Genomic DNA, 17,196 nt, shown 5'->3' on the forward strand with positions numbered 1-17,196 from the left:
TATCTCCTCTCGTTTCTTCTTTTCCTTCTTGCTCTCTTTCTCTCCTTCTTGTCTCTCGCTTGTTTAATCATTCTCCCTACCAACTGTCAGTCGGTGAAGTACCATTGAACTTCCAGAAATTCCGGTGATTGCGGGGTGCTTGTTCCAGTCGTTGATCATTCGCAACCGCAAACGGTTGCTTTTTCCCTGGCTTGTTGTCGGGACCATTACCGAACAGCGCAGAGCAGCAGCGTGTTAGCCCACGCAGGAAACCCAGCAATTGTACTCAGTCTGACGACAGCACATCAGCTTTGGAAATTGACAGTCGCTCGTTTTTTCCAAGCGAATCTCGAAATTTCATATTGGGTGGTCGCAGAAGAAAACACCTCCCCTAAACAAAGCATTGAAGCAGAAGAGACAGACAGGCCAGCGCCGCTCAGCCTCTCTTTCCCTTCCCAGTATACTTCCTCGCCCTCTTTTTAGTCTCTCGACCCTCTTGGTTCAGCAACAGCCAAGCCAATATCGTCCACCATGCCGTTATTCAAGACGCTACGCCGACGCTCGAAGGCTAGCTTCACTACCACTAAGTCGCCGGAGACTAAATCGACCGAATCCCAGTCTAATGGCGATGTAACTTCGGGGCAATCGTCGTCAACGCTTGAAACAGCTTCATCCAGCTCCCTCACCCCACCTTCCTCGATCAAGCCTACCTTGTCTTCTCCCAACCTTCCGTCGCTGAGCGAGAGCAGCAGCACACCCAGCGCAATCTCACCCCTTGCCGTGCCGCCACAACGACCGGGCCCCCTCACTACTTCTTCTTCTTCTCAGCGGAACAGCGCCTATGTATGTGATCTCAGATCTGCGCGAACTAGAGTTATTGCTGATGGTCTGGGTTTACTATCAGTTTGGTAGTACTATGTCTGTGAATGGAGTAGGACGGTCGCCCACTCCTTCTTCCCCTTACGCCCCCCGCATCATATCTGTCTCCGAAAACTCCTGGGTAAGTGATATGGCCTCTGATGGATCGTGAGTGGGTTCAGGAGCTGACTTTCCGGGGACTATTCATAGGTGCACCACAAGGTGCTGCTTGTTTACGGTCAGGTTGGGGATCCGCGACAGCATCCGCTGGACGGAACTGTCACTGTCTACCATCACCAAGATAGCTTTCCGTCGACCTCATGGCCTGTCACTTCTTCACACTTCAAGACATTGGTGCATCTAGTACCCGGTCCCAATCGACTGCGCTTCGAATTTGTGTCGAGCAAGCATTCGTCCGGTAGCTCTCACCAATCGGTTCATTCATCCTGGATTTGCATCAATTATCTCCCACTAGTCAATGCCCCGCCTTTGCAGTTGGTGATACTGCTCGGAAAGGACTCAGACGGTACCTTCGACAGCCCTCCAGAGAAACAACAACGGGATGGAAATGGCCTCGAGACCGCTATGCAAAAGTATCGGATGGCAGCATACCTGTGGCAAGCATTCACTGGGGAACAAATGTACCGCAACAACCTTGGACGGCGCTGCTTCCGGCTCGAGGACGAGTGGCAATTGGGTACGTCAAGTCGTCGCGATGCAACTACTGGCCAAATGCGAAATGAGGCGAAAATCCACGTTGTTCGCACCGAGAAGACAGTCGCGGAACTCCGGGACCTCAACATCGCGCAGCAGAACGGCTCGGCTACTCAGAAGGATGAGTTATTCCGAATCGCGAGAGATGCCGTGAGAGACTACTTTCACCTTCAGCCAGGCCAGAAGCAGTATGTCTCCGTGTTGCTTCTCGACTCACACTGGGACACGGGCTCTCAAGTGATCACTGGCCATGCCGCCCTGGGCTCGGACTCCGGAGACCTCAAGTTAGCGATCTTCGGCTCCCATAGCCTTCACAGCTACCCGTCTAATTTGGAAGAAGTTGTGGATGCCTTCACCGATTGCACCAGAACTAACACCGACTGTGTAGCTAATGATTGCGGAGAGGCTGGATCCAGCTGGGAAGCTGCCAACATCGGTATTGGAGCGCATCTTCATGAGGTCGGTCACCTCTTCGGGTGTCCGCACCAGGAGTCGGGCATCATGCTTCGGGACTATGTCCGTCTCAACCGGTCTTTCCTCACACGCGAGCCCTTTTCCACCCGAACGAAGACTCAAGGTCTTAAATTGTGCTTGCCACAGGATGAATGTGGCTGGCATCGACTTGACGTTCTGCGGTTCCGGTTCCACCCCTGTTTCCGATTGCCCAGCGATGCTCCTACAGGCTCCGATGACAGCATTCAGGTTTGGCCCGTCGAAAACGGCAAAATCGTTCTCACGGCTCCATCTGGAATCGCGTTCATCGAACTCTATCCCGAAGGAGACAATGTTTGCCACAACTTTATCGAGTATATGAACAGTGAGTCCAGTAGCAACGGGCTTCCAAGGCAGATCACCGTCACAGAGACTGAACTGCGTCAACGCGTCTTCGGTAACGATAAGGAGAAGAAGAAGAGCGTCAAAATGATTATCTACTCTGGAGCTCTTGGCAGTCACACCGTGGACTCGATCAGTACCCTGAAATCGAAATTATCCCTAGTGAAGCTACCCAAGAGCCATACCGGCTACAAGGGTAGACAATTAGGGCTCTCTCAATTGGAAGGAAGCCAGCCCGAGCAGGTGTTGTTGGATTGTGCCTTTATCTCGACCAAGCTCTTGACATCGGTCCGAATCTATCACGGCGCGGCAGTAAATGGCCTTGAATTCTTCTATGAGGATGCTACGAGTCAGCTCTTTGGCAACAGGGAAGGGAAGCCTGGCGGTGATGATTTCGTGCTCGGTAAGCTGTCTCCCGTGTCTCACCTAGTAGACAGGCACTAATGGCAGAATTAGACACTCGGAGGGGGGAGATTTTGCTCGGTTTTTATATTCGGGCCGGCCACTGGATTGATGCCATTGAGATCTTGACCAGTCAAGGGAGGAAATCTGGCATGTTCGGAAATGCCCAGGGAGGCTCAGGGTAAGAATAGCTTTTTCGCGTGAAATCTTCGCTTTTCATTGCAATGCTTTGGGCTGACAAGTTGTCTTTAGACACACTTTAATACCTCCTTTGGGATACAAAATCGCCGGAATTACGGGCTCCAGTGGGTCCTGGATCGACGGATTCTCACTGGTCATCATGCACTGATCCGACATTGTGTGATGACCATGAGATTTCTCACATTCCCTTACTTGGATTTGCGGGCCCAGGCTACCCGAGAGGAAGGGCAGTTGGCTCTCTGCGACCGACCGACGCAATCCCTAATCGCCGGCTCCGTGTCTCGATTATGAGCAATTGTTGCTCCTCCGAATACATTTCTTTCACGCCTTCAGTTCGATGAACAACGCAGGATACCCATTTGAATGCGTCTTTTCTTCACCCTTCTTCATTTGTGTCAGGATGTGCTTGCAAATTGATCTGCTAACTAAATACCCGAGGCGGTGGCCCATGTTGATCCCGCAAGTGGCACTATCCGAGTTCTAATGCATACTCCAGCCCCATGTTGCATGTTGCATTATATCTGTGCATGTAGAGGCGCAGATCTTCAGACGCGGTGCCTTTATGTTTTCTTATTGCGTTGTGGGGTCGACATTGGGCGGCGCCCAGGAGTTTCTGCGGCCTTGATTGAGTTTTCTTTGTTGTTAGTGTCCTGCTGCCTACCTTGGGTGGGAGGAGGTTACTGGGCTATTGTACGCCAGTACGCGGAGACGAGGTATCCCATGAGAAAAGCAGGCCTTAACATCATGGGTGTTGAAATTGGGACATACCTGTTAGGAGAACATAATTGACGTTGGCCTGAGGGCTCATAGATAATCACATATTTGCTATTTTCCAGGTTGCTCGATGTAAAGTATTGTAGATGTTACAGCGTCCAGTCCACTTGTTGCTTGGCCTGACCGAATGTCTTGCGTCAATGACTTGGTGGTCTCGCTATCGCCATTATGCACGAGCAGCAACACGAGCATCCACTTGATGAGCAGTATCACAGAAAGGAAGTCGACCTCCCTGAATAAGTAGCAGTCCCAGTTTACCGTACCTATCTATGCATTCATTGGCTCTCTCACCCAGTAACGTGCCTCCAGTATCTCCTCGGGGAGAATCGTGCAACATCAACGACCACGAGATGATAATTCCGACTCGTCCCGGGGCCCTCAAACTCTTGTTTGGGGGAAATGTATTCTCGGGATCTTTCACTTTCTGCGTGAGGAAACTCTATACTACAGTTGGTGCAAGCTTCCGTTCGTTCCATACATGATGAGGGCTCGACTGGACTGGACTGGACTTAGCTGCGCACCCCCACCCCAACCCTCGGCCTTACCGTGACGACGAGTACCTCAGGGGGGCTAAGGGCTCAAGGTAGCTCCTTCCCTTTTCTTCTTCCAGTGGGGTGTCACAGTGTATCATAGGAGGCTAGGCTACTTGCCACGGCTGGAGCTGTAGGCACCTTGGGTGGGAGAGCAGCAGGTGGCGAGAGGGGATTCTATGCCATAGTTAGTGTGTCTTTGCGGGATTTTGTAACTTTGCTTTGCAGGCTAGGCTCGGCTTTGCTTGGCTCCGCTTTGTATCGAAGATGATAAATGACAGCGTGATGTTCGATGGAGGGTACATACATGTACATGTCCATGTACATACACTCACTCACTGTGCGGAGTACGCCGGCGGGCATGTTCACTCGGGGCCCCATTGAAGACTGGCTGGCACTTGGCAGGGATCGGGGATGTCTACATCTGTACGGGGGGTATACGGAGGTAGTACAGTACTTTGACCACCTGGTGGGAAAGGAATGAGGTGGCTGATGGGATGGCTGCAGCGATGTACTAGTGAAAAGCAAACAAACTGCACGCAGCCTTACCTTGTGATCGCCAGCCACCACTACCGGTAGTCAACGGTCAGGTCCAGTACCCATCTTTCCAAGTTTCCCCTCCTACATAGTACTTACTGTACAGTACAGTACTTCCTCTTCATCTGAACTCCCTCCCCATTCCCCTCCCCGTATCCAATCTCAGCGTTAGCGTTGGGGGCTCTAAATCTCGACTCTGGGTACGGCTACGGATACTCAACCCTCGGTTCCGGATGTCAGCTGCGTGAAGGAAAGAAGGGGAACGGGAATGGAGATGGAGATGGAGATGGGAATGGGAGCGGGGGTATGGAGGGGTTTGTTTCTTGCTGGTGATGTTACCTAATCCAGTGGGTTGTTGTCTATGTGTTGCTGGACGAGGCAGGAGGACTGGACTGGAAGTAGATCCTGGGTAGTTGTCATCTGCCTGCCTGGCTTTCTGACTTTCGGGCTCGCTTCCGAAGGATCACCTTCACTTACTCCCCCCCCTCCCCGTGGGTTTCTGATCTCTGGGTTTTGTGTGCTGTGCGAGAGTGTACTGGTTCCTTGGGATTGGGGTTGGAATGGGAAAGATCTTGGGGGAGGAAGGGGAGGAAGTGATCCCGATGTCGACTTCTAGAGTAAGCCATATGCTATATTTTTGTCGATGTGAATCGTGGTAACCCACGTTCCAACAAGAAGGACGGAACGGATCTATCATCCCACACGTCTGATTGGGAATCTGGGAGTGATGATGAGGATACTACAGTAACTTCAAGTTACCACTGTTCACGGGCTTGGTGTTGAGGATTCCCGCGGGGGTGGTGTACAGTAGATGACTTCACGGTTTGAACCCTAAGGTTCCTACTCCTGTAGGTAGCTACCACTGGTCGTTGTCTGGTTCCTCCGTCCAATCTTATCTCCCTCGGGGGTCTTTTCCTGTCAGCCACTCAGGGATGAGAAGCTTCTTCGGGGCTTCGATGTTACGGTACCTAGATTTGTGCTGGCCATGCTGGTGGGTGGTACCGGGGTTCCTGGGTCTGAGGTAGCGCCGTGGACGGGTTGGACAGTGTTCTATGGGTTGGGGTATGGGTGTGTATGATATTGTTTACCCCGGCTATCTTCGCATTGTTGGTACTTTTGGGGGGGGGGATTGTAGGCTGATGGTGTTGGTAGACGTGAGTATTGGATATTGTGGGTTGCAATGAATAGGATGAGACTGAGATATACCGCACTTGACTTTATGGCCGGAATTACCACTCACCTGTATTTCTACATAGTATTTCGAGGCCAGGATATGTAGAAAATTGCTGAGAGAATCATAAGATGATATACAGAGGAACCCACCACGTAAAGTCTGATAATATAACTCTTATCGAGAATTTTGAACTATATGAACAACCTGACTAGTTTCAATCTAGGGAATGGATACCAGTCAGTAATCTAGGTCAAGTACCTTGCGAAAGCTACCTACTATCTTATCCAACTAGCTCATAGATGAATTTATTTCTCTCTGTGACATTGTATGGATAACGAATACAGACATACAATACTGCACCCAGGCTGGTGAATAGAGATGGAAATCCGATTCAAACGGGAAGCCCTACACCCCTCCTCCCCCGACCCGACACTCTGGTAAGCTACGTCCGTGTGTCGAGATGGGGGGGAAATGGAGATCGGGGGAGGAAGAAAGCAATAGTACCGTACAGATATTACTTTACTTCCCGTTTCTGCCCTTCTCGCACGGAAAAGGTACTGTATGTATGTACATACCGGTACAATGTTTCAGACAATAACTTACTGTCTATTGCATCGATAGTAATCTATTCATGGGTACACAATCTTTCCTTGTCCCGATCAAATGTTTGAGTCGAAAGATAAGCTAGACGATGACAGACACTGGGTGGGCGGTTGGGCTGGTTGAACTTCTATATGACTGTCGATATGGAAGACCATAATCTATCTAGTTTATGAAGTAGATTCCATATCCATTCCACGCAAGGGACATACACGAACAAAAATACAAGGCCGCGGAATCCACCACCAGAGCATGAAACACACACCCACACACACCCACACAACACAAAGATACTGAGTGATACACCAGAAATTTTGTTTACTTGTATGAGTAGTAGCAAAAAGCGCCAAGCAGGAAAAAGAAAACCGGAATGGTCACTCCCAGGGGCAAAAGACAACAACGCTAGTTCGGTTACTATCAAACGCCACAGTGGAAATTATTTTTGGTCGTTTTTGTGGTCTTGTCGCTCCGGTGTCAAGATGATTTGATTTTTTTTCCCACTTTTTAATAAATTTATCTTGATCTGCAAAATGTGGGTTTCTCCTATGATATCATTGATGTTGGGAAAAGGTGTAACTACTATGAGTAGTTACGACGAGCATGCTGTATGACAGTGGAATTGTTTAGCCTCGAGCAGAGGGCTGAGTCTCTTAGTAAGCAATTAGGTGGTTAGTAAGCGCTGTCTTGCCGATAAACAAATGGCCCCCCCAAAAAAAAGGCTGTTGCCCCAAAGGGACAAGACAGGTAGCTTACTTAGACTTAATTGCAGTGGAGTCGATGAAAAGTCAAAGAGAGATTGAACATGTGCTAAGTTAGTCGAAGTGTAAGTTTTTATGAATACTCCGTACAGTACATAGCACTGCTGCTGCTGCTGAAAGCTACCCACTGAAACCAATTGCTTCTGCCTCCCGACAGAAGTACTCTGCGTAATTGTTCAACCATGGCTCGATATACTCCGTCGATTATCGCCCCCCCCCTTCTCCTCGCATAGCATACCTCTTTCCAGAAGCAATGACAACACAGACGAGCGGAAATCGCCCACAACATACAACGCCATATGTACTGTATGTAGAGCTTACCTATCTGTTGTCCTGGACTTTTTCTCCGCGGAAGGGTACTGTACGTACGCCTTAGAACAGAATTCAGCACATTGCCCCCTCATTCTTTCAAGAATAGGACAGGTGATTTCAACACTTCATTCTAATGAGGCGAAGATAATCCCCTCTTCCCGTCCCAATCCCAACCGACCACCACTACATCCCTCCCTCGCCCCCTCGGAATTATCCCCATCCGTATAGAGTTCATCTTAGTGATACTCAAACGGTGTTTCGCGAGGAGGGGGGAGGGGGGAGAGGGTAGATGCACCGGGCAAAGAATCCCAAGCCAAGCTAGATAGCATTAGGCATCTCCGTTCCTTACCGTGGACCTTAGGTGAGGAAGGAGGGGCGGGGAGGGAAGCAAAGCGGCAAGCCACCACCACCACCACCACCAATCTGTAGATCCCGCATATCAATTTGTTTTCATCGTACCTGTCACCACGCACTGCACCTTAACTGACACAACAATCTGCAGTCCACCACCCTCCCCGACTCCCACGACTCATGATAAGACACACGCACACACACACATATAAGCACATACGCCTACACGCGGCTGCGCGCGACCGCGGCCGGGATACCGGGAGAACCTATTTAGGACACCCCAAACGAAACCCACCAGCAAAAACCACCCTCGACCTTTCTTTTCTATGTTCTATCTCTTCTTTCTCTGATGGGGAAGAGGATCGGGTTGGATTGGATATATTTTCCTACCTTCGTCCCAGCTCTTTCCTCCTCGTCTCGCAATCATGTTCTCTTCTTCGTGAGTACGCATAGTCTCGAGTAATTACTGTAGTAGCTGCTTCATCTAGTTTCCATTGAAGCTGCTACCCCGGTAACTATCTCCCTTCCCCCCTCTCTCCCCCGGCATCGCATTCCCCCTCTTCCTTTTCCCCCGCTTCTCAGAAGCTTTTTTTTATGGTTTCGAAGGTGTCAGATGTCAAATGTTTCAAAAAAAAAAATGTCAAAGAAGGTCAAAAAGGAAAAGAAAAAGGGCGCAACGTTTGGTAACACGACAACCCCTCCTTCGAATGCACGCGCGCGGGGATCGATAATGGAAGAGGCGCATGAGGTGCTGGTTGTTTTGGTTTTCCGATTTCGGTAAAAATCCTACATGCTTTTCTTCCATTCAAGTGCAGGAGGGCTGCTCCATCCTTGTTATTTTTTTTTAGGAGATATTCTGTTTCTTTGTGGGAAATGGGGCAAAGCGATTAATGTTCATTTCCTTTGAAGGAGAGGATTGCAGAGCATACGGCTCTGCGCGATGGGCACATCTATGAGGCTTGTCATCCCTGCTTGCGATCTTCTTTCCCTGGACCTGACTTTTTCCCCGCCGCAATAATGACAACGCGACAGAAATCCTCGTTGCGTGTATTGTAGTGTACTTTATTTCTCTGCCGTCCGACACGGCAGAGAGGCGGGCAGTGCACTATGATTTGTTATTCGATCGCGGGAAACAGGTCAAAGCCTTACGAGGTAGAGATGCGGTTGCGCTAGGCGGGACGGGGAGATGGGATGGATGGTCGGGTAGGATGGGATGGGATGGATGGATGGGTAGATGGATAAAAAAAATTGAACTCTGGAGGATGGATAGATGCCGGATGGGATCGATGGAAGGGATGGACGCGGGCGCAGGGTTCAGGTAGGTAAAGATGTGTGAGTGTGTGTCGGATGGTGTCGAGTCAGTAGGCAACAGCTTCACTAGCTCAGCTGAAAAGTAAAACTCCTAAGCATCTGTATATCGTATCCTCAATACGATCCGGTGTGCCTCTGGAGATCAGTTTCGAGAAGCAGATGAGAAAAGCGATTGGATTGGCGGGTCGAGGAAGAAGATGATTTTGACATTATCATTGTGGATCATGGAGGGAGTGGATTAGTAAGGTACCAACCTCCATTCTTCTCCCGGAACTGTTCTGGTTGATGACCATTCGTGGATGTCGAAGGTAATCGCATCGTTCTCAAAGAGTTCAAATCTCGTGGCCGGAGATAGTCGGTGGTTAGGTAGTGGATGTGAGGTCTGACTAACCATGACTAACTTCACACCTGTTGATTGCTTTAGCTAGTTATTTGCGAATTATCTAGTCTGAACGAATCATGGGAAGGAAATGCATCAGAAGGAGGAGGGATCATATTCATAATGGCATCAGATATAAGGGGAATCAGTGCGAAAGGATTCAATGTATCTCATGCGCTCATTAATGCAACCGCGTCTTCCCACCCTTCTCCCCGGGGTTCGCTGCAGCGGGAGATGAACCGGTTGTTTAACTACCGGCGCTTTGTCAGTGGTAATTAAGCTAGTCAGTTTACTTAATCTTCTTTCCTTTTTATTTGGGGATGCGCGCGACCGGGGGTGGCGAGGGTACTTCCAGATTGAGTTGTCTTATCTGGGCTGGCTGGCTTACTTGCCTACCTGAGCGAGAACATATGATTCTTGTCACTCTGCTCGAGTCAGTTCAGTCAGCTTTCGAGAACGAAAGACAATGAAAATGGATTGAGTACCGTAAAAAAGGTACCCTTTTTTTTCATCCATCCTCTAGCACTGTGCTAGCAGTTTTCTTTTCTTTTCTTTTCTTTTTTGTCGGTGCGGTGAGTAAAAAAGCAATTTCCCTCCCCCTTTCCCTTTCCCCATAGGATACCACAATTCCATTTATGATTGTGGATGGGATTGAAACGCACATTCTGTCTACGTTCAGGGAATAGTTACGGAAGTAGTTTTCGGGCCACGGACGTACGTTGTCTGGACCCGGATAATATATGCGGGTTGCAAAGCGATAACTCTCCCAAATAAGTTTGGCTAGCTATTTTGGGAGGAGTCCACTGGGGAGTTGGGATCTGGATCAGATCATTGCTCGACAGAGGAACGGTAGGTATGATTCACTGTCATACTCCATATATTAGCCAAAATCCTACCTACGGAGAATGGAGTTCCATACGGCTCTTTGTTCAGCGAATGAGATGGACCCTTTGCGCGTACCCCACCCGGTGCGCCGGGATCGTTGTTCGCCTTCCAGTACTCCCCGACATTAAGTAATGGCTAGCTTGGGCTGAAAATGATGTCATTGAGTTCATGCTTATTATGAAGAGACGGTCCAGTCTAATGGGTGTGTGTGTGTGTGCTGTGGGAATGTGTGCGTGTGTCTGGGTGTGGATATGGTACTCCATTAGTCGCACGGCTGTCTGACTGCAGACAATAGCGGGTGGATGTGGATGAACCGTTTCTCTTCCAATTCTCTTCCCCTCTTGCTTGGCTTGTCTCGAGATTTCTGTTCCTGTTTCACTCGAGATCTGTACCTTACCTAGTAGTTTTCCATACAACATGCACTTACTACTGAGTATGTAGTATGAGTAGTTAAAGGTACTCTATGTACTGTACGGAGTTCCTACCGCAATTAGTGCGGTACGCTGCACCCCTTCAGGTCAAACCTATGATCCCCTTCTTCGAATGGGACATCCATCATCAGACACACAAACACACACATACACGCCGATTCCGGCCAAGCCTCCCCGAACTGCACCTCGACTGAAGGAGTGTGAGGGCGAGGGAGATTTCCGGTAGGGCAGACGGCCAGTAACAATCAAATGTCCAGCCTGGTGTGTATGGGTCAGACATATACCTTACTGCTACCTCTGCTTCTTTTCCAAGGTATCGAGCATGCCGTATACGTATACCTATCCCCGTGGTGCCTAGGGAACTGTCGAGACATTTCCAGTTGCCTGTCGCACGCGACGCAGTAAGTGAGGCTCCCTGCGCGCTCACTTGCTTTGCTGATGCCCGTTGTATGTGAATATATCTGTATAATGTGCGAGTTTATCAATCCGATTGTCGCTTCGCTTTGCCGGTCGGGAAAAAAAACATATATATCACAGCGACCATCGGCCTCTTCCAAGGAAGACTTGCATTCCGACAGCGAGAGTTTCTATGAAAGGCGCAGGAATCCAATGAGTTGTCTACATTGCTACATAGCCTAGCAAGAGTGTAAGTCAAGTCGATCTCGGCTGTAATATGATGCGATCCCGCCTCACTCTTCCCCACGTATATGATCCGAGTGGTATGATAGGGGTTTGGATCTGAGCAGTTCCGTCCGACGAACCTAGTACCCCAGATGGAGACGAGCAGTCAGATCAGCATTGAAACATTTACTATAGTTGACGAGCGGCTGCTCTGGAAGGATCAGGACCCTGGTCCAATTGCTGCTTGAAGACGTTGAATATGTACATAAGTCTGTCTGTGATCTCTGTTTGGGGAAAAAGAGTCTGCGCATCAACACGCACCCGGAAGGGGGGATGAATGGCTTGCATTGCCGATTAGTAGACCGAGATTTGTGTCGCGACCGAGTTCGCGAACTACTGTGTATGTACATACAGTAAGGCAGTTTGTTAGGGCATAGCCTGTCGGGTAAACAAATGACAATAATACTCGGGCTGAATGTCATGCTCCAGATAGTGGATCAGCTAATTCCATCCCTTTCATATGCCATAGGCATTACAATTCCGAGGGGCGACAGTCTGAGAGTCTAACCACATACAGATATGTAGGTGATACTATGTACCTGTACTCAGTAGAATGTATGAGTATGTACTGAGTATGTACTCGGCTACGGAGGATTAAGGAACTATTTGCCGTTCTACTGAGTAGCTGGGAGGTAGCTACTGTACACATACTGTACACCGTGCCCTATTCATATTCATAAATTTGAAGGCTCCCTATGATGTAACTGATCCGGGGCTCTCCCGCCCTGAGCGGATACCTGGCTTTGATAGGCCATCAATGGGCTGGCCGACCGGGGCAGTCAATCCCTCCCCTTGAATCGGATCAAAAGTCCAACGAATAAGATCACTTGTTTAAATAGATTTGATCACACTAAGCAATACATTTAATCGGTCCGTCCGACTATCATTTCCTTTCCCTTTCCCCTTATTCCTTCCGTCAAACTTGTCAGCTGGAACGGCAATAATGAACCACTCTGATGCTTCTTCGGTCTTAGTACCTAGATCTAACTTAGCGAGAGACACCAAAGGGCGGATGCGGCACGCAAGCACAGACAAATGACGTAATGTTGCCTGCTCGCCTAGAGTCCTAGACGAGGAAACAGTTCAAAGTAAGTACCGTGGACCGTGGACCTCCATCATCCATGGATCCGAGCCCATCCACGGGCACCCGCCCGTCTAGGTACGGGTGTCGGACCTTTCGTACAGGCTCTAACCCATCGCACTCAAAAGTACCACTGCGGGGACTAACCCAGCTGGGTCTGGTCTACCAGCTGTCTAAGTACCGGCTACGGCCCTTAGTTACCTAGTAGTACTGTACCTACTGTACGTCGTACTACCGTACCTCGTCAAATACTTCCCGTACTGTCATATTCAATACACCTTTTCTATCACAATACACACTCTCTCATGCAATAAGCTTCAATCTGGGGAGATCCGTCCGATGTGACCGACCCGGAAGCGCTCTTTCTCATATCGCTGATTGGCGGGTTCCGACTCCAAGCAATCCAGACCGTTAGAAAGCCTAAACCGCACTTACAATCCCCATACAATCCACTCTCGATGCCGTACACAGTTATGTTACAGTATCAGAAAATCGACCCCGTGAGGGAGGAAAGGGTGGTGGGTTATCAATGTTCTGCATTCATGTCAAGTCAGGAGGGCATGCAGAATTAAAATTGAGTTGCAGCATGCTTTCGAAAGAAGGAAACAGTAAATAAGCAACAGAAAAAAAAAGGTTAGCTGCAGAAAACAGGCAAACGTATGGAAGTATAGTACCACCAGATGTCTGTGCTTCTAGGGTCGAAGCATTGTGTCATAGCCATCACCTATCCGCAGGATACGGTTTAGTTAGAATATGGTTCAATGTTTGACCCCGTGCACAACAGAATTAAGCTCCCGGTCCAGATCCGACTCCATCGACCTCTCCATCATGGATCCTAGGCGAGGTCGGACGTTTCACTTGATCAAGACAAACCTTACAATTGGGGTGTTTATCCACCCGGCCTTACCTTACTCCTCTCTATAAGGAACTCATTTTCCTCCACCACTCGGAGTCGTCTGGATTGCCAACCAATAACGTGATGCCTTTTCCAGCAGGCTCTGTCTTACTACTGCTCGTTCGGACGAATCTGCTCATCCCTCGCAGCATCGGGACTCTCGCCACGAGTCATTCGGCTTGTAGTGGATGCAGATTGTGAGACCGATCATAGCTAAGGTGTCTCCGATTTGATATGCTCTCATCGTTGGTTGAATCGGAAATAGATGTTCAGTGGAACGCTTCTAACCTTTTTTCCCCCTTCTATTTTGACCTTATAGTCGCGCTCGTACCCTCTAGCCCACGGCCGTTTTCTAAGATTATGATTGAAGATCGGTACCTAGCTTTTCAAGAGAGGTCAGTCTAGGCCGTATACCTGCCTACTTAGGCAGTAGCTCGGCTTTTCGCTCTCCTTTCGACTCTCCATTGAGTTATCGGCTCCGCTCCCCACTGTAACGGGCAAGAACGGAGGCTGGAAATGGGGTTCCTCCGGGGTGGAGGAGGAGGGGCACTGGGAGCAAGCAGTGCAGTAGGAAAAATGAAGATATTTCTAGGTATCTCTCTCTCCGAAGTCTCGGTACACTCATGAATTTGTTTAGGCGGAGGGTGCCCACTCTCTGGGTGGTTTCTTGGCCCTGATCCCGACCTGGGATAGAATCGGAACGGGCATACTGCCCCGAACGCGATCCTCCAAATGTCTTTGGTGTTCTATCGCTTTCCAGCAACATCGAAAGCGCCTGGGATTGACGTGATCCTACCGGTAATCTTCATAGCTTGGGGGCTCCATGCAAGCTCCATCGCCTTGTGGGTACGTAGTGCGCACGAAAGTCCACCGGAGGATACTTAATTTATGGTTGCCAGAGTAGGTTTGGTACCGCCAGTAACCTTGAATGTGTGCTACTAAGAGAATCCACGACTGCTACCACTAACGGCAGTTACTCACTTTGTACCATGCGCTGCGGCATGTGGCAGCTAGCTACCTACTTTAGAAACCGAGGTCGTCGGTAGTGGTCGTAGACCTTATTCTTTTTCTGTGATCTTGAAATTAGACTGTGCTCAGCAACCTGCTCACGCCGATTAAGTATGCATACCTCAATGCTTACTTCGCTCTCCGCCTGTACAGATGCCTGGCTTACCGTGCGCCTCTCAAAGATAAAGCTAGAGATCGTGGCTGAACTGGTCTGCGCAGGTAGGGTCTCAGGGAAGAGCAAATCTCGGTGCAACTTAGGGTATAAAGGAAGTCAATTAACGCCGACTTTCGACCGCCCGCAGTAGCACGAATCGCAAGGGCTCCAGCCCCTGGGGCTTTCGGGAATGACGTAGATCGCCTAGCATCCAGTGCTTGAAGGAATCGGGAGATTGGAAGGGGAACCTTGAATGGGCCGAATGACACTCCACAAATCTGGTATAGTTTCTGCCGTATAGACTTGACCACGGTATTGAAGCGATAGGCGCAGAGACACAGAGCGGCACCCAGCTGAACACACTGCTATGCACGCCAGAGACAAGCCCGACAAGTGCTCGTCATGGAAGGATCGAGCTATAGTAGATTATGCTTGATTTGGCAGTTGTCAGTGCCTTCGCGCTAATTAGCTAACTAATGGATATACGGATGTCCAGAACTCTCTTCTCATCGGGGTAGTAGAGCCTGCCTCGTAGCTGGATCTGATTTTCTCCTTTGGCGGTTGCTGCTGCTGCAGTGCTGTTATCCCAAACTTCCTGTTTCCCTTTTTAGATATAGATATCGAGACCCGAGGGAGAGGTACAAGATCTGGATAAACTTTCTAATCTACTTCCTACCTACTTCTCAAGTCAGAGTACGTAGTACTAACCATGGACATATACCTATCCTACCCATCTATCTATCTGGCTCGCAACGAGTGCATCCCGTATGATACAGTACCGGTAAAATAACGGGAGCTTCAGGCGTTACCCAGCTCAGGTACTGTACCTTGGTAATACGACCGGAAATTACCCAGTTACCAGACCGGATCCACTCCCACCCCTCACAACATCCCCACTGATTCCTGGGTCTTCCTCTGTTTGAAATCCAATCCTAGAAAACCATCTCTCGGAAACCGACCCAAATAACATTAATCTAAAAAAAAATGGTAGGGAAAGGCAGCAGTAAAGAGTAAGAGAGAAAGAACACCATAGAGGACGCGCACATCAGCGAGGAAAAGAACTCCAGAAGAGACTCAGTGAAAGGGACGAGTGGGCAAAATAAGTTTCTGGAAGGTTTTGTCTCCATACCTTTCACCTTTATGGATTTTGATTTAGGAAATGTATTATTATTATTATTATTTTTATTCAACCTCCAATTTTCCCATTTCTCAAACTGCATTTTAGAATAATAGAATAATATTCTTTTTTATCACTCAACCAACCGTTATTATTGCACGTCACCACGTCTTTTCCCATGTGGCCCCTTTCTCTTCTTTTATTAATAACTATCACATTCTTTCCACAAATCCTCCGAGTTCAAAAAGTCTTCTTGATCTCTTTGGACGGTTGTTGGACTTAGTCGAAAGTCCTTCAGATCCTTACCCTCTCACCATCCATATCCACCCTACCCTACTATATCAATTTCTTACTGGGGGGCTTCCGTCTTACCGTTCGGTCCCAAGCGCTCTACCCTCTTCAATCCTCCTCTCTCTCTCTCTCTCTCCTCCTACTCCATACTTAGTAGTACTTACTTACTACGGAGTACATTACCTCCTCCTACTTACATTCACTACTACTATTGCCTTTTCCTGTCTCCCCCTCCCCTCCTTTGGGTCTTCTCTCTTTCTCTTTTTCTTTCTCTCTCTCTCTCACGCACACACTTTCTTCCTCTTTCCCTCCTACTCCCCACACACACCCACACCTCAACTATTTCCACCACCATCTGTACAGTTGCTTCCAGCATACGTATCCTTCGCCTGCTCTTCTCGAAAAACTTTCCCTCTGACCTAATTCCCTGGGTCATTACAACATTCGGTGCCTGTTCTCATATGACTTATCTGAGTAAGGAGTCTGTTCAGCTATAAATCCGATACCTTCCGGGTTCCGCTTCTCTTCAGCAACACTCGGACTTCCCCCTCAGAACTGTTCTCCGCTCTTCGCGACCCAAACCAAACCAAACCAAACCAAATCAGACCAAATCAAATCAAACCACCCCCCCCTCTCCTCTTCCGTATCCCCCCCCCCCCCCCCCCCCCCCCCCCCCCCCTCCCCATCCTTGTCCGTCCGTCCGGTCTCAAAACAATTATCTCGTTCCCCCTCTTGTCCGTGGTAGTCTTCGGGATTGCAGTCATTCCACGCTTGCGACCTGTGAATTGTGATGTGACACCTTAAAAGTCCGACTCTCTCAAACCACAAATCCACCCAACCACTTTTTCTAGCCACTGTTTTGGCTTAAGTTTATCGGGACAAACTTACCATTGTCTCCCGATAAAACCACCCACGGCGCCGGATTGATAGTTGCTTTTG

The 17,196-nt window shown here is 49.1% G+C and overlaps 1 protein-coding gene across 1 annotated transcript; it reads left to right on the top strand.

Annotated features, from left to right (window-relative positions):
• Positions 1–510: 510 nt before the first annotated feature.
• On the top strand, positions 511–3,136 carry BO86DRAFT_312294 (zinc metalloproteinase family protein; the record flags this gene model as incomplete). Its single annotated transcript, XM_025667945.1, has 5 exons — positions 511–822; positions 884–979; positions 1,048–2,788; positions 2,836–2,968; positions 3,040–3,136. 5 exons carry the CDS (start codon positions 511–513, stop codon positions 3,134–3,136), a joined length of 2,379 nt encoding a protein of 792 aa, XP_025528046.1.
• Between the last annotated feature and the right edge of the window lie 14,060 nt (positions 3,137–17,196).

This window comes from Aspergillus japonicus (assembly GCF_003184785.1).
Source record: "Aspergillus japonicus CBS 114.51 unplaced genomic scaffold BO86scaffold_22, whole genome shotgun sequence".
NCBI classification, from domain to species: Eukaryota; Fungi; Ascomycota; class Eurotiomycetes; order Eurotiales; family Aspergillaceae; genus Aspergillus; species Aspergillus japonicus.